The sequence below is a fragment of the Amblyomma maculatum genome, chromosome 2 (assembly GCF_055883805.1).
Source record: "Amblyomma maculatum isolate TAMU_Amacu chromosome 2, ASM5588380v1, whole genome shotgun sequence".
Taxonomy (NCBI): domain Eukaryota; kingdom Metazoa; phylum Arthropoda; class Arachnida; order Ixodida; family Ixodidae; genus Amblyomma; species Amblyomma maculatum.
The window spans coordinates 18,971,065-18,989,672 of record NC_139345.1 but is presented as its reverse complement, the minus strand read 5'-3'; the positions used below and the strand labels follow the sequence as shown (position 1 = coordinate 18,989,672).

Sequence of the window (18,608 nt, the reverse complement as noted above, 5' to 3'; positions counted from 1 at the left end):
ATCATAGGCCACGTCCAGTTCGATGGCCGCTCCCTAATCTGGACAAGGTAACCTGAAAATTGACCAACATAAATGTGCTTAGTGGACTGTGCTTTTGCTCGATTTGCCGGTGTAACCATGTTAATCATATGTAATCTTTTCATTATATTCTGCACGAAATACGAGTTATAAAATAGTGTTTATCAAGCACGCTATTATTTTTTTTTTTCTACAAAATTTGGGATGGTCAGTCGGACAGATACGGAAAATATGCGATAGACGGTTTTGTTTTTCTTTTTTTTTTTTACTCGCCAATATATATCATTTGTGACTTCAAATTCAGTTCAGTTCAGGCGTTCAGTCGTGTCCGACTCTTCGTGACCCTATGGACCATGTCACGCCACGCTTTCCGGTCTCTCACTATCTTCTTAACATCACATAACTTCATCTGCAGTGCCTCGAGGATGCCATCTAACCATCGCGTTCGCTGCCTACCCCTTCTCCGGCGACCCTCAACCTTTCCCAACATCAAATCTTTCTCCAGCGACTCCTCTCTTCTCATCAGATGACCAAAGTAGCTGAGCTTTATCTTTAAAATTTGACCCTCCAATGAGCAGTAAGGGTTTATGGTCGACAATATCGACTGAGACTTCAAATTACTCTTCTGCTAGTATTCGCTTCTTTCGTTCGTTTTGCTAAGTCGTTCCTAGCCCGGCGTCTCTCTTTTCTCGCTTTCAAGTGAAGAGTGGTATTGCCGTCTTTCCACCTGCCGTTGTTAGCAGGTGGGGTTTCGAATTCACAGCACTCGAAATGAGTTTTCGAATTCATGAAATCCTAACGCAACCACATTAAAGCGAACAATACGGAATCTTGTTAACATTGATAGCTACACGAAATGTAGTCAACGCTATAATTAAGACAAAGAGCGCTCTGAATTCCAGAAAAGAGCTGACAGAAGTTAGACATCGGTTTCACCCCAGAAGAAAAAAAAAAAAAAGGAAAGAGCCACAGCGAACGAAAATAAACAGGGATCGCATTTCAGAATTAAAATTTCGTGCGCGTCTAGATACATTTCTTGCTTCCGCTACTTGCTTGGACTTCCCTTAATTTATATTACTGCGACAGAGTTATGAATGCCGTAAAGACAAAAAGTGTGCGGCATGGGCGTCTGCTTGAATCCTTCACCCGCAGCAGCGGCAAGTATCGTTTAGAGAAATATTGCTCTCTCCGTCTGGCAACCCTTTCACCAATCTTCTTTCCACTTGTGGAAGGAGGGGAAGCAGAGCTCAAAATAGGCATGACTCCGCAGAAATAAAAATGAAAGTGAATGACTCAGCAAAATGAGTAAAATAAATGATTTATAAATGACATCAGGAATAAAATACAAGCTCGAATAGAGAGCAATGTGATTTAATTGAAATTTTAATATGATCAGATTTGGAATAGATTGCTGAGTGGGAGAAAATCGCAATTAGAATAAAGCTTGCATAGTAACCGATTTCAGAGTGAAAAAAGAAAAAAAAAAGTAAACCGCGGTTCCTTCTTATCGAACCATTTTATCGCACCTTAATGTTTCTCAGTGGAACAGCGGAAAAGGCATGGCTATGCCAGGCTCGAAACTTGTGCCTTAGTTCAGTTCCTTGCAGTCTTATATGACGAAACAATGGAGAAAAAAAAAAGAGGAAAACAGCGTGACTTGTTCAAAGGTTGAACTAGACATACATTGCTTTCACTACGTGTAAGGTTCATTATCCTTTGAACAGGCAAGCTCTCACTGGACATTGCGAGCTTACACACTCCATATTGTCACGTAGTGGTGACAAGGCCGTAGACACCAAAAGGGCTTGATACATACATACATACATACATACATACATACATACATACATACATACATACATACATACATACATACATACATACATACATACATACATACATACATACATACATACATACATACATACATACATACATACATACATACATACATACATACATACATACATACATACATACATACATACATACATACATACATACATACATACATACATACATACATACATACATACATACATACATACATACATACATACATACATACATACATACATACATACATACATACATACATACATACATACATACATACATACATACATACATACATACATACATGAACTTTATTGCGAGAAATATACATGCAAAAAAATAGCGGGTGCCCGCAGAAGCGCAAGCGCTTGTGGGCGGGCAACGGCAGTCACAGCGGTATGCATTCAATATAATAACGCTGATAGTAGTACACAGTCAGTCAAAAAAAGAAAAACAAACAAAAACTGATGGTACTGAAACTCTTTATTGGGCTGACCTGCGCCCGCAAAAGAACTAAGCAACTCGGCGGCGGCGATAGCACCGAATGTGCTCGCCGATCGTCTAACAAAGAATGCCCGTCGCTCTCGTCAACGCTCAATTTAAAGGCTGCTCAGAACAATCTAGATAACGTCGCAACTGCTACCAGCACAAGCTGGAACATTGTAGAAAGACACACGAGTGGCCAGAATCTTCGAGACAGATCTCGGTGAATGTTGCGCTACAATGAAACTGATAAAGGTGCGTCTCGCGACATCGAGCATTAACAAAGAATACAGAACTGATACGCGATCCAGAATCCGAGTAATAAGTCCGCAAGCCGGCGGCTGTTAAAAAACAACAAATACAGTTTTCAAAGTTTCGCGGCAATATGCTTACACATAGTTCCGTTCCCTAAACCTCTCATCGTCATGACGCATTTTGACGGCGTGCAAAACCTAACGCAGGCATACAGCACATGGTGACATGGTTTTGTTGAGTCGCGGAGCCGCGTTGAAAAGGCGGTCGCGTGTCGTCGCACATTGTGCCGAGGGATTACAACTTTCTTCGCGTTGTCTTGCTCAGCATTGCGACGCCTCGCGTTAAGAACCGAGCTGCTAGCGGACTTGTATGCCAAAGACGCTGTCACTCGGTGAAATGGAAGACGAGTGGCAAACTAGACTGTGCAGTCAGTGCGAGGGTCACAGGTGTGGAGCGTGGTCACACTGCAGAGCGTTCAGCGGAAAAGATAGCAGTCTCCCAGGTGGTCGGGGCGACAAAACAAAAGACAGGAAGTCGCTTCGGAAGCGGCGTGAGGGCCGCACAGGTGTTAAATTTAAAACCCAGGAAAGGAGAAGTGGCGGTGCTGATGGCCATTAGTCGGGAGAGGTGTGAGGAGGTCACTAAGGTGATAGGACCGCATGCCATACCGGCGGTACTTCGCGGCCCTTTTTACTAATGACTCTGAGCTGTGCATGCGTGTGACGACTGTCTTTAGAACAAGTGGAATTTTTCGACCATCGTCCGGGATGTAAACGTCAAAGTGACACCGTCTTCATCCCCCTTTCCACCTACTGAAATCGCCCATTTGAATACAGTAAAAACTCGATTTAACGAAAATATTGTAATTCCTCCTCAGACGCCCATAGGATCCAATGCTTTGAACAACTCGAAATAACGCAATCAATTCCGTCATCTGTCTCGATTTAACGACCCCCCCCCCCCCCCCCCTTTTTTTTTTCTTCGAAAAATGAAGGTGGAAAGAGCTATTTCCGGTCTATTTTGAAGAGAGCACTTTCTAAATTTATTGATAGCGAGCCCACGGTAACAGCTCGGGGCACCTTCGTCCTGCCTTTTTTTTTCTTTTTTTTCAAACTGCGCAGCGCAAAATAAGAGGTGTAGTGTTCAGTTCAGTCAGCAGATGGTGTGTCGACAGCGGTAAATAAGTCTCGTGTCGCATTTCAAGGGACAGTATTGCTGTTTCGTGCTTTTTATTTTATTTTCTCTTGCGTGCGTGCGTGCGTGCGTGCGTGCGTGTGTGTGTGTGTGTGTGTGTGTGTGTGTGTGTGTGTGTGTGCGTGCGTGCGTGCGTGCGTGCGTGCGTGTGTGTGTGTGTGTGTGTGTGTGTGTGTGTGTGTGTGTGTGTGTGTGTGTGTGTGTGTGTGTGTGTGTGTGTGTGTGTGTGTGTGTGTGTGTGTGTGTGTGTGTGTGTGTGTGTGTGTGTGTGTGTGTGTGTGTGTGTGTGTGTGTGTGTGTGTGTGTGTGTGTGTGTGTGTGTGTGTGTGTGTGTGTGTGTGTGTGTGTGTGTGTGTGTGTGTGTGTGTGTGTGTGTGTGTGTGTGTGTGTGTGTGTGTGTGTGTGTGTGTGTGTGTGTGTGTGTGTGTGTGTGTGTGTGTGTGTGTGTGTGTGTGTGTGTGTGTGTGTGTGTGTGTGTGTGTGTGTGTGTGTGTGTGTGTGTGTGTGTGTGTGTGTGTGTGTGTGTGTGTGTGTGTGTGTGTGTGTGTGTGTGTGTGTGTGTGTGTGTGTGTGTGTGTGTGTGTGTGTGTGTGTGTGTGTGTGTGTGTGTGTGTGTGTGTGTGTGTGTGTGTGTGTGTGTGTGTGTGTGTGTGTGTGTGTGTGTGTGTGTGTGTGTGTGTGTGTGTGTGTGTGTGTGTGTGTGTGTGTGTGTGTGTGTGTGTGTGTGTGTGTGTGTGTGTGTGTGTGTGTGTGTGTGTGTGTGTGTGTGTGTGTGTGTGTGTGTGTGTGTGTGTGTGTGTGTGTGTGTGTGTGTGTGTGTGTGTGTGTGTGTGTGTGTGTGTGTGTGTGTGTGTGTGTGTGTGTGTGTGTGTGTGTGTGTGTGTGTGTGTGTGTGTGTGTGTGTGTGTGTGTGTGTGTGTGTGTGTGTGTGTGTGTGTGTGTGTGTGTGTGTGTGTGTGTGTGTGTGTGTGTGTGTGTGTGTGTGTGTGTGTGTGTGTGTGTGTGTGTGTGTGTGTGTGTGTGTGTGTGTGTGTGTGTGTGTGTGTGTGTGTGTGTGTGTGTGTGTGTGTGTGTGTGTGTGTGTGTGTGTGTGTGTGTGTGTGTGTGTGTGTGTGTGTGTGTGTGTGTGTGTGTGTGTGTGTGTGTGTGTGTGTGTGTGTGTGTGTGTGTGTGTGTGTGTGTGTGTGTGTGTGTGTGTGTGTGTGTGTGTGTGTGTGTGTGTGTGTGTGTGTGTGTGTGTGTGTGTGTGTGTGTGTGTGTGTGTGTGTGTGTGTGTGTGTGTGTGTGTGTGTGTGTGTGTGTGTGTGTGTGTGTGTGTGTGTGTGTGTGTGTGTGTGTGTGTGTGTGTGTGTGTGTGTGTGTGTGTGTGTGTGTGTGTGTGTGTGTGTGTGTGTGTGTGTGTGTGTGTGTGTGTGTGGCGTGCTTCGTGTGGTTCGTTCACTATTGTGCTTCTGCGGATATTTCCCCGTGCCTTTGAGTGCATTCTTCTCTCAAGATCAGCTTAATTGTTAGGCCTATACAGTGCTATACGTAGCACTTCAGACCTATGAGAAATTGGTGCGGTCACTGCTCACAAAGCGCGCACAGGAAAAGGTCATTGACTTCATTGGTGGAAAATAAATTTGTACTCCTCTCGGGCTCTCCTTGATGAGTAACAATTTTTGTTTTTGCGCTCTAATGGTGTCGGTCATTTTTTTCTGGCCGCATTTCATTTTGGGAGCATTAAGGCTTCGCAAGTATGATGCCGTAGTAGCTTTTTGGGTGTCGCCGCACCTTATAATCGAATGTACCAATTTATAGGACCGAAAAGTACCTCACTCGATTTAACGAAATTCCCGATTTAATGAAATAATTCACGGATCGCCACAACTTTGTTAAATCGAGTTTCGTTCGAACATAGCCCAGGTCCCACACAGACTACAGTGGCTAAGCCCTCTAACCTAACCAGCATGAAGCCAAACCTAAACATGTGCGAGCTTAACATATGCGCCCACCTCAATGTCTGCCTGTGTCATATGGTCATTGAGAAATATATAGCTAGTGAACGCGGGTGATTCTGGTTGCGATGAAGCACTGACCATGCAGGCTTCCTTGCGCCTGGGAATAATTTGGTTGGCTGTATAGGGTTCAACGTCCCAAAACTATTCAGACTATGAGAGACGCCGTAGCGGAGTGCTCCAGAATTTAAGACGACCTGGGAACCTACATCAGCATCGCACGATGTCACTGAGAAAGGAGGGAATCATGCATTGGCTAAAACACCACACGAAAGCATCAATGGGACTGCACCAAGAAAATTTAATTACAAGGCATTAATTGGAAAGAAGGGGGGGATAGAAAAGACCAGTCTCGCAGCAAGAAAGAACAGACTTCAAAAGGGAGTTGCCCGTTCGTGGGAATCGGGCACGGAAAGGGTGTACTGCTGATAGGAAATCAGGTAAAAAAAGAATGCAGAAGCGTGACGCGGCGAGACCTGTATAACGAGCGAAATCACTATAGCTTGACGTAGTTTATCCTGATAGATGGTAGATGCGAATGACTTTGTCGCTCTCTTCTCGCAATCAGGCACGCTGCCCAAGTTGCCAGGAGCGACATAGATATATAAAGCCCCGTACGACGAACGTGCCTGCGTGGCCTATGGATATCGTGTCTAACTCGAAATCCAGATGTTCTGGAAGGTTGGTTTACGCTATGACCCTCCCTTGTCAATGGCGAAGCTCGAATTGGCAACGCCTGACAGTTCGACGACTGAGGGAATGGTGAGCTGGTTAGACCTCGTGAAGTGGTGCTTTAGAACTTAAAATCAGCACAGATATCCCATTGAATTTGTGAAAGCAAAAGCAGTGCGGTATTTTAAATGATGCAGTAAACTACTAGGTTGGGCCTAAGGCGAGGAGGAAGTAGCTCTTGAGCAAGCAAAGAAAGCATAGTCGATGAGTAGTGATCGAGTGAACTGCTTCGACGTTTTCACATTGGATGGTATAATAACGCGGCTATACATATAAGCTCATTGTTCGAGTTATTTATTAATTGCATCGGAAAGAATAAGTTTGGTGCAGAGTACCTAGGAAGAGCAGGTAGTTTGCAAAAGGAAAAAGTGAATGCGCTCAGCTGTAGCCGCCGAGGGTCCCTGTAATTTCAGATTACATAATTACGAGAAAAGCCCGCCGCGGTAGCTCAGAGGCCGCTACGATCGGCTGCTCAACTCAACGTCGCGACGTTGAATCCCTGCCTCAGTGGCCGCATTTCGACTGAAACCATGGCCTGTGCAACAAAGTGCAAGTTCAAGATCCTCAGTTGATCGAAACCAGTCTGGAGCCCTCCACTAATAGCCCATGTAGTGGTTCAAGACTTCCCATATAAACTAAAAAAAATTTGCGGACATTTTGGCGGTTAAAATATGAAAGGCGAAAGCCCGAATGCGGCATTCTGCTACGCGATTTTACCGAGTGCGCGACGCAACTGTCACTAATCAGTAATTATTAAGTAATTAGACATTATTTAGTAATTATCTAAATAGTCATTATTATATAATTTGTGATTAGTTTTCATTGAGGATTGATTGGCATATGACCAAATAAGGCGACATTATTATTAATCAATAATTAATTACGTAACTGCACTGATTAGTAACTATTATTTATTCATTCATTAGTTAGTAATTACATAATTAGTTAATCGATCATTAATTAGTAATTGATTATTGATTGGCATATGACTATAAAGCCACGCATTCGCGCATACTGTGGTGGTGCTCTGTGATTGGTCGAGACCTCCATGCATGACGTCATCCCGAATCGACCAATCAGAGCCGCCGCAAAAGCGTAACACTTTTGATGATGACAACGATGAGGCAATAAAGGCTCTCGCCTTAATTGTGTTGTCCAACTCCCGAAGTTACAGCCGGACCGCCGCACTGCGGTCGTTATAGTGGCGGTACACCAGCCGAAGCCGCGCGTGCCAGAGACGCCTTCCAGACGGATCGCACCGAAGGCGCGCTTCCTCGGCCGCGTTCCGGGGCGGCGGGCAGGCTGCGACGGCGACGGCGGTGCACGGTCGAGCGCGCTTTGGTACCCTCGGCGGGCGCCAGGTCCTCCGCTTCCTCTTCATCAGGGAGCGGAGGCGACGACACGCATGCGGCGTCCGCCTCTTCACGGCCGGCTAACAACCGCAGTGCAATGACGCCTGAAGGCGTCGTCCACCCTCGGGCTTCGCTTTCGAAGCTGCTCGATGCCCAGCTCCGGTCACACAAGCTTGCGCTGTAGGGACGTGTCGTGGCTGCAAGGTCTCGGTTCGCCGCTGGCCGTGTGTTCGAAATTTCAACGTGCAGACCAGTTCGTTCTATTGCCGGCATGTCAATACAATAAATCCGGATGACTACGCAGAAGGAGACTTCGTAGAGAAAATACTGTCTTCTGTCGGTCTCTCACTACCTAGCGGGAGCGGAAATATACCGAAAGAATAGCTTCCAAAAAGATAAAGCAGTTGCTACAACCGATACAGAAAGTACAACAGAAGTGAGAATATTTTGCATAAAATAAACACTTTTGAGCGCGTAGGTATAATACGTACAGTGCGTGTTCAGTGATTATCACGGTAAAATTCGTCCATGCCTCTTTCGAAATAGGTTTTCCTCCTATTTCGAACCATCGTCGTTCAGGTTCTCTTTTCTTCGGCGAGGGTTGAACAATGGCCATGGAGAGATGCGTGCGACCAATGCACGCATCTGACCACGTGATTTAACCATCCACAAAGATCGGCAACACACATTCAGCCTAATGTATTGTAATAATTTAAGTTCAGGTTCAAATACCGCTGCTTCATCGCAATAAAAATGGTGTGCACAACACTTACTGCTAGCGCACTGTAGGATACGCCCCAGTTGAACGCGTATTCGCCGAAGAACTATATATAGAGGGACAATGCGTTCATGGCCCGCGCTGCTAACAGTGAGGATTCAATGGAGAAGTGTCGCAGTTTCTTTTAATCGGTCAAAGCAGTTCGAGTTTTCGTTTTGGTGACTCGCGTTAAAGCATCAGCGCTTCATGGCTTGCAAAAATCTCGAAGTGAGGTATCTCGGCAAACACTCCCCCACCACGGCCCTCGGCTCATCGTACTCCTATTCCAACTCCTATTCCAGACTCCTATTCCAAGCTTTATGCCCTCATCAACGTGCACGGCAAGCAAGATCTTGACACAACTACGCTTCACTTCTCATCACCACTGTCACGCGCGGCAAGTGTTTCGGAAAATTACCAAGCAGTGTCTTGACAGACATTACTACCTTTATCCTGAGACGTAGCCGGAACGCGCAGGAGAATAGCGAGAACACTCCTTGGACTCCAGAGGTCTCCTGCACTGGACCTAATTTTTGCTACTAAAACAGGCCGAGTGGAGGAGTTTTCGTGCAGGGTAGTTGACCTCCAGATTTCTACAAAGCGATCCCGTGCCTAAGCCGTTGTCAAATTACGGAAGCCGTCCTATTCGGCCCTTTGTTCAGTGCGTATCGTCGCGCATCGAGCACCGGCGTCCTTGTGCACTAGATACGGACAACCTGGTCGCTCCCCTCGCAGCTGGAGAAGCGCGTGGGCTCTCTGTGATGTGACACTCAGCCCTCCTTGTCGTACCGCGCGGACGAGGTCTCCTTCTCCGTGCAGAGATTTTCTTGTGACGAGTCGAGGCGAGCATCTGTACTCGAGCGTCGCAGCCGGGGTGGCGGCCGGAATGACGCCGCCGAGGCCTTCTTTGAACAAGCGCGCACGCCTCGCGGACGCGCCCTCGCATCAAGTCGCGCGCGTCGACTTTCGCTGGGCGAGCGTTCACGCTTCGCATGCACTTCGTATAATACAACGTAGTGCTTTCTCTTTTGCTGCGCGAGCAGAATGCGTGCGTGGGCGTGGCGGGGCTGCGCACGTCGCGTGCCCGGCAGCAGTCCTTTGACGAGCGCCTCTGCGGACCCTGCTTTGTGTGCACGCTCGGCTGCGCGCACCCTTGCTTCCTGGCCGTCCGCTTTCTTTGGGCCTCCCTCGTCAGGCTCGGAAATTGTACTGCGCCAACGCGGCAGCGTCTTTCAGGAAACAAGAGGTTCAGTCCCCGTGCTCGTTTCGTTGAGCACGTCTTCTCGTGTAGTGGCATCGCCAAGGAAAGTTGAGGAGTATTTTTAGGCTGCGGATGCGGGAGCGTTACATTTCCGGTTATAAAAGCTTATGCAATGTGCAGGCTTGTGTTAGCACAGCACGGTGTGCGGTCACTTTTCCGGCAATGTCCGGTGTAAAAGCGAGTGTTTTAAGCTGATGTCGTCTATGCCAGGCTACGCAGCCGCACTGTTCATACTTCTAAGCTATATATTTTTTGTTTTGTTTCACTGCTGCTGCTTGTAACCGTGGCAACTTTTCATGTGCAGTTGTCGAGCATGACAACCTGCCGTGGACAAAGCGCACGTTCGGTCGTTGTGCCGGTAGCCGCAACCACTCGCCTAAGGTTTTCCATCCCGCGAATATTATATGAGGTGCCCACAGAGAGCAGCGAAAAACGTTGGAGGACTCCTATGCTGCGCTATGACGCGATAGTGTACGCCGATTGGCGCTTATACTGCAGCTGATGATACTCTTTAATTAGGTTCTTTGACTCGTCATGTACTGATATTTTACACGACTTTTTAAATAGGACAACTATATACACCGGTACTTAGCATCAGCAAACACTGGTCTTCTGTTTTGAGCAGTTTCACACCCTTGAACATATGTTTTCATTCTTTTTTAATTATTTATATTAATTAATTGACCTATTAATTACACCGTTTACATTTTCATAATTAGCATCACAAAGCAATGACTTCTTATTCTGAGCCTTCTGGCACCTTTCAACCTCCTTTTTTATGTTCAGTTTTCATTTCTTAATTAATTATTTAATGAATTAATTACAACAATTTCATTAATTCGTCATCACATATCACAATCCAGTCAATCACTAGAACCCCAAATAATCATGATACGATATTATTTGCGCCGCCCCCGCTTATTTCCGACACGCGGTGCCGACTGCTATAAGGAGACGGCTTTTCGACCGAACAAGCCGCTCTCAATCAAAATTCTACACGCTTTCAACCAAGTAAATCGTTTACTCATCGCAGTGGCTTAAATGTACTAACCCTGCTCTTGGCGGGTCCACTAAGAGGGCAGCGAAAGAAGCCGCTATCTCAACCTCTATACGAGTTTGCCTACCAATTACTGAGGTCCCTGCCATCTCAGTGCTCTGCTCCATCGTTGCCCGGCTGATCGCAAGCTTCCACAATGTAAGCTTCTATCACGAGGACTTTCACCCATTGCAGCGCTACTTTGAAGAGAAAGTTGCGTGACCCTGGTTGCCAGATTGAAATCAGGGGGGCGTCAACAACGGTATAGATACGTCTCTTTGAAGCGTATAGCACATTCGCTCGCCCTCGCGGCATGGCTATTCTGACGCTATAGCCGAATGTTTAATAACGTGTACGAGAGGTGAGCGTTTCCTCATAATGAATACAACTAAATCACGAAAAGGAGCTAATCGCTAACCTCGAAGGTGTCACCGTTTCTAGGGTTGTGCCCCATCCCTATACCCTGATCTAGGCACGCGGCATGTCTACCGCAGCACTGAATGAAGTCGGAAAATTTACTAGCCCGAGGCCCATTAAGCGTTCGTATAACTGAGAACTTACAGAATCTCTAGGTCCAGTGGAATTCATTTGTCGAGGTGGCTATTGTTGATCTACGAGAAGTTAGAAGTACGTTTGAGCGATTAATCGGAATTTGAAAGCAGAAACTTCACCGTTACAATGGCGATGCAAATATTAGTTTTCGAGCCTTATGGGAATAATTAATGTGTCCCGTCCTTGCAGTTGGACACCAAAATAATTAAATCCTAAGCCGTCCAAGGATTTTGTTGAGCAACTTATCAAATGCGAGGCTGTATTCAGTTACCCGTGGGCTGATTCTGTGTGGCAGCATGTGGCGCTGGTATACACACACACGCCTACAAGGTGAATGCCGTAGCTAGGGTTGGCGAGTAAAAGGGGACAACTCACTTGGCGTACGCCTTCTCGAGTAGTGCCGCCCAGAAGAGGGAACCGTGGCTAGACTGGACGAAGACGAGTTTGCCGTTGACAGTGGGTAGCCGGTCGTCGATGATTACCTCCTTCCAATCGCCGCACCACCAGAGCCGGAAGCGGAACAAGCCCGCGTACTCGTCCGCATCGCTAAAGCCCTGGTCGGCCGGAACCACGCGGTAGAAGAGGCCGCGGCATGTGGCCAGCACCCCGAGACAAGACACGAACCAGCGGTCACCTGCGCACCGGCATCACGAAATTCAGTGGGTGGTTATTCACTGGCGAGAAAAACTGTACACACACGCACACACTACCCTACTGAGTATCAAAGGGAAAAATACGCGCTATATAGGCACGGAGGTGAGAAAAGAAAGCGCAAAATCAAGGAAGGCACTATACTCGGAATGCCTACAAATTTCTCTGGAATGAAAAGAGCCAAAGAGCTATTATGTAATCCCAAAGCCTTTTTGTTCCGTTGACTTTACTTAAAGGGAGGAAGAATCGATAAAAGAAAGAACGTTCTTTCGGCGAAAGCCCGAGTCATCAGGGGAGCAAGTTCTTAAACGACTGTTACAGTATTTTCCTCAAGGAAGCAAGCGTTCGACAAAATGACTTCCGGGGAAAGTGCAGAACGTTGATGGCCCCGTCTTGAATCCGTGAAGCAATGTAAGAAGGCCAGAACGCACTTTTCTTTTAAACGCCACTGTCTTGTAGACTGCCACTTCAATATACAACTTCCTGCTTGGGGGACCCGAGGGCACTTATCTTAAGCGGCGCGTTGTAGCGGCGTTCGCTGCGGAGGTCAAAGTATCACTTTAGAAGCACAATATTGTGAATAAAATGTAGGTAATCAACTACAGCACAACAAATTTCTCACACCTTACAGGCAGTGAATTGTTTGAAGGAGGCGAATACAAACAACTTAATACTTCTCTAAATATTAAAAATAGATTTTGTTCAGCCTATGTGTGGCGTCAGCGCTGGTAGACGGGTTTGTGCTGCGAAATGTGCTCAATGGTTCTGCAAGTGTTTACAGTCCTCACTGTATACCCTAATGAGCGAGAGCAGTGGGCGTGTGGACGGACAAAACTAGACCTGATTATATTTGAAGGCATTTATCTCCTGGGGGAATGTGCACAACTTCCATAAAAACATCCGCAGGGCCATCCGGAACGTCTGTAACTCTTTGGATACGCGTACTTTAGTTATTCCCGGCACAACTGACAAAAGACGAAGCATTGAACAGGCAACAAAGAAACTGAAGTACTATGCACCACAGCTCTGCCTTCTTTGGATACCACCTCCTAGACTGCCCCATCAAAAACGCGATCTAAAAGACTTCGCGCGAGGCGTGCGCTCCACACTGCACTGGCGATGCAGCGTTGTTAACCAAATAATGGCTTTTCAACCGCGTACTTTCTTCGCGAAGACACGCATCCGCGTCACGTTCTTCCCAACGTTTAGCTTTTCATCCGTCTTTGTTTAGTGGAAGCATATAGAACGACGCCCGCGTAACTAGACTCGCCATCTGTAAATACAAAAATAGCGAGACAGCGTTTTTACCAGAGGCTCCCTTCAATGATTCATTGTTCTGCTGTTTGACGGCTGAGAGTATACACAACGTGGGAAATGGATGGACGTCTCGTATGCTACGATGAGTGATGCACCATGTACACGATCAAAGGGTGTACATATGAACAAGTGGGGTTCACTTGGGTAGGCGAATATAAACGTTTGCGGATTCCGCGATCCGACAGCTTCGTCACGCGCAGGTGCAAGGGGTGCAGAACCCCGGTGTCAGAGGCTCCGCGTACCCGCCGTCTCCGTATTCGAGCGCGCACAATATCGGGCTCATCTGGTGGAGAGAAACGCTTATCGGCGACCGCTATCACGCCGCTCTTCTGTCGGCTGCCCGGCTCGTCTATCAGGGAGGGGCCAACCTAGATCGGCTTCTCGGTAAGCCACTCTCGGCCGATCGGAGCGGGAGGTCGGCTCAGTCTCGGGCAGCGCGGTAGCTGCGGCGGCCGTGGCGGCCGCGGCAACACAGCCTGTCTGGCCGCGCTCGTCCGTCCACTGTCTCGGCGAGTTTGTGTGCAACGCTGGGAAGCGCAGACAGAATAGGTCGTGTGCGAGGAATGTGTGTCACTGGCCACGATGGCGAGGAGACAAAGATAAGGAAGTCGGTTTGCTGAGCTCACTAATGCCATACTTACGTGTTAACTCCCTTTTCTGTTATTTAATTGTGTTTGAAAAAATATAGGGTCACTGACCACTTTTCAAAAAATAGTTGACGTTTCGGAACCTCTTCGGGTTCCTTGTTCACAACCCGTAGGTGTAACCCGTAGGGGCTCCGAAACGTCAACTATTTTTGACAAGTGGTCAGTGACCCTAGATATTTTCAACCATGCTACTACCTGACCAGACGGCGCACCGTCAAACCTTGGATTACATTAACTGTGATTGGAGTTCAAGCTCCTGTGAGTTCTCGCGAAATGTGATATGGTCCAGACATGCGTGAGCTGTAAGTGCAGGTGCAATAATTTTATTAAAACCGACAGCATTTTTTTTTTGTTTTTGAAGAAAATGAACATGAGAGAGAGAGAGAGAGATCCTTTAATTAAGAACGGAGATTTTAGCCGGCGTTTAAATTTCATTGACATGCTACTCTGCGTAGGAAAGGGAATTGAGGAGGAAAATATTGAAAAAGAATTGTGAGGAGATTAAAATAAATGAAGGGGGAGATAAAATACGGCCATTAAATTCATTGTAAGGTGCATCGTGGAGTAATGGTATTCAAAAACAAACAACGAACAAGCATCTAACGTGAAGTCGTGGGGTGTTTGATTCAACTTTTTATTTCTACTTCCACCTATCCTTGCAGGAAACCTCGCAATGAAGTAAGTTGCCAATGATCTCAAGTTCAAACGCCACTACCCTGCGGCATAAAACTTCAGTTCATAGTGAAATTTTGACCGAATTTAAGAAATAAAGGCCTAAACAAAACCGAAATAGGACGCGGAAGCGTGATCTGTTTTCGCGGTTTCAGTAACGAGAAGACGTTGGGAAAGGCAGTCACTGTTACGTGCACCTGCATTTGTTTGAACGGAAACTACTTCGTCTGCCACAAAACGAAACTCGGAGTGCATGTCTTGAAATTACTGCAGCTTCGTTAGTTTAGTGATCTTCCATTTCTCCTGTTCAACTATGTCTTCTTCTTTTGTTTCTTTTTTTTTTTTTTTTTTTTCTCAGTTGTAGCGAAATCTTATCCTAGCTACATGTATGGCGTTGAAGGACAAACCTCTTAACCAAGTTTCCTACTCTTCGCATTGCGCGAACCTCAGCCTCCACCATGAACACGTGGGAGAATGTTCGCCTATATAGCGAAATAAATTCCTGCGCGTATGCAGATCCCGCCATCCCCTTTGGAAGGTCGGTCACCCGCTCTGCGCTGCACCGAACTGCTGGTGCAGCGCACAGCAGGCGGAGCGGCGGCTGCCGGCGCAGCAAGGTGCGGCCGCGTCCCTTAATTGACTCAACTGCCTCGAAGATCTGTTGGCCGCGTCATTCGGGCCGGCGGTAATTGAAGCCTAATTTGGGAGCACTGCCTCCCTCTGGGCAACGCACCTCAAGAGTGGGACGCGCGCACGCCTCAGATCCTGACCTGGATGGACTGATTCCTCTTTCTGGCACGCTGCCGCCGAGCCGCACTTGGTGAACGTTTACACGCATGGCTGGTTGAAGCCTTGAATCTTGCCGTAACGAGTCCCTTCCGTGTTCCTGTACTGCGTGGGGAGTTGATACGGTCGCCTGAGCTCAGCGTGGTGCTACGATCCCCGGCTATATCCTCGTCAGGCCGACTTCAAAACTGCGGAAGCTAACCTAAGATAGAACATCCTCCTCTTTGTTTACACGCGCCCCGCATTGCAATGTCTAATCTCTCGCAGCGCGAATGGAGCGACGCACAGCACGCTCTTTGTTTCGCGTGCGAGAAAGTGTGTCGTTTATCCCTCATCGACACGGTCTACCTTGCCGCAACGGAGCTTTAGCTGAAACAGTAGCAGCGGATAGCTGTGCTTGCCTGTGCCTGTGCGCTGGATGTTTTTCGGCTGTTTGCGGGTCATGTGAGCTCAAGTCATACATACACCCAAGGCATAAAATCAGAGGGGTCTCGGGGGGTCTGAAACCCACCACCAGTATTTAAGAGGGGTCTGAGACGCGTAATTCCCTCTCCTCAACGGTTGGGTCCCGCAACTTCTTTCTCCTCACTGGTTACCTCTCAGCGGGTTAAACGGCGATAGTTACCGAAAGGGGTCTCTGAACGCAGCCTTAAGGTAACATACACTCACTGAAGGCAGGAAATGATTGCAGTGAAGGTAATTGATTAGTGTTCATTGTCATGCCATCCCCTCGTGGCTCTGTTCAAGGCTGGTTTTGCGGCTATTAAGAAATAAAAACAGTACATATTGTAACCTAAATTGGAACACTTCCGAGGAATAAGCTTGGTAGCTTAGTGTAATGTTGTGTTAAAAAAAAAATAAAAAGTTCATATTACAGGATTCGAACCGATGTTTTAATCGCTAATTGCTGAGGTAAGTAGTGTGAATGAATTGCGCAACAGAAGCAACGTGTACGGCACGCTTTAAACCCGCTAATATTTCTTTTTACAATATTTACGCTATCTGTCGCCAGGTGACGCTGCTCAGAGGACCCTACCGTTGAGGGAACGGAATCACGCGTCTGAGACCCCCCACACTGAAATGTATAAAGACTGCAGGAATACGAAGCAGGCAGCCATTTTTTTAATTTTTCTCAGTGGTTTTCAGATTATTTCTTCTTGTTTCCACAATTTCGCAGTGAGTTTTTTAATTATCAAAGCCATTAGCTCTGAAACCCAAAACAGAGAACAATAATTTCTCCCCTTTGTACAAAATGATGTGTGAAGCGGGCTGCCAAACGCTTTCACTCTCTCTCTCTCTCTCTCTCTCTCTCTCTCTCTCTCTCTCTCTGTATGTCTATTTATTTATTTTATTTTCCACCTGTGCTCTGATCACTAGAGACCCCCCTCCGATTGAGCCAGACCAGTAGATATTCTGAGCGCATTTAGTGGGCCAATTCGTTTTACTTTGCAAGCAGTCGTACAATGTCAGTGTCAGATGGCGCCATCTGCCTGCCTATAGCCTCGGTGAGTGAAACTTCCACCATTCAGAAATGCTACTCACCAGTCACCAGTCATCTCAACCCCGACCCAACCCCCGCCCACCTTCGCCTTTCAGAGGAGCCATTCGCCACCTATGCACCCTATAGCTCTACCTCCCGTAAGAGCCGCCCAACACCAATCCACCTACTTCCACCCTCCACAAGGTCTCCTACACCCACTAGATGCCCATGCAGCATCGCAACGAACAAGCGACGGCGAAATCTAATTCAAAGACTCAATGAGAAAGCCAATTGCCCTCCAAAAGCAGCAACTACCAGCCGTCTCCCCACTCCACCTTGTTAACTACAGGGGGCTGACACCATAGTCCCACATCCCCCCTTCCGAAGCGCCACCCAGTACCTCCGCTCATCTTCACCCTCCGGAAAAGTTATGTCGCGAGTGCGGAGACTCGGCTTAGAGTAAAATACCAAAGTAATCATCGAAGGTAAATTCAAGTGCTTTAGGAAAATTGTTACATTAGATGTCTGATAATAAATCGTGTTTTGTCTCTTCGTTAGCAACTGAAATTATCGTTGCCTTATACCGACTAATGCACTTCTTGACGGCGCTTGCGGACACATCTCGAAGTAAGTGCTAACCGCCAAAGACGACTAAGGTCGACATTGCGCGTAAACTGCATGGCGAGCCACTCGTGACAAAGCAACATATTTATTTATATTTCATGGACCTCCACAGACCTCCGCCTAGGTTACGACTTAAAAGAGAGAGAGACAAAATGAGCGATCACGTTGACTGCCATATAGTTCAAGTAGGCGCTTTATTTCCAGTTTGAAAATATTAAACTAAGCTTCCCTGTATATCCACGTGTCGACGCAATACATGCAGAACTGTTGTGCGTTGTCACATGAAAAGAATCAATGTGAATACAGTGATGGCATCGCATGCAACTGTATATTTTCGCAAGCGCGTTCAGTGCTTCATTGTTTCTTTAAAAAAAAAAAAGAAGAAGAAGAGCTTTATAAATACGTAATTTGAAGTAGTAAGCTGTGCAACTAACGAATGGGTTCTTTAGTAGTAATGGCGAATAGACTTGTGGGGGTCAAACAAATAGCATACGCAACACGGCGAACCACGGATACCGCCCGCAGCTCCTCGCTCCCGTGCCTCACTGACTCGATTCATGGGCGTAGCGCACAACGAGAATCCACGCTCTCTGCATTTGGCTTAAGTGTGCCGTCTTTCAGTGGAAAGGAAAAAAAAAAAAAGGAAAAAAAAAAAGCGAGAACTAGGAACCGTACAGAAGCAGCATCTGAAAGCATCGAGCCCGGCGAAAGGCGCTCGCACGGATTGCTGGTCTACGAACGGAGAAAAAACAACAACAAAGTGATGAGAAAATAGAGGCTGGTAATCCACCATTCCCCGCCCTTACAACTCCGCCGCCCCCAAACGTTTCGCAACCGCAATGATTATGGGGCTGCTGCAGCATGCTCCTCTACTGCTGTATGCGGCCTCGATACCCCTCAACGGGCTCCCTTTTTTGTTCCTTTCGTCGGGTTTTTGCCTCCTTGCGAGGCCTGCGAG

The 18,608-nt window shown here is 47.2% G+C and overlaps 1 protein-coding gene across 1 annotated transcript in view; it reads right to left on the bottom strand.

Annotated features, from left to right (window-relative positions):
* Positions 1 to 18,608, bottom strand: part of CalpC (calpain C) — a 62,978-nt gene that overhangs the window by 30,082 nt on the left and 14,288 nt on the right. The window contains exon 3 of the mRNA XM_084592567.1: positions 11,849 to 12,107. Coding sequence (XP_084448693.1) covers positions 11,849 to 12,107 — 259 coding nt within the window. The remainder of the gene's footprint in view (positions 1 to 11,848; positions 12,108 to 18,608) is intronic.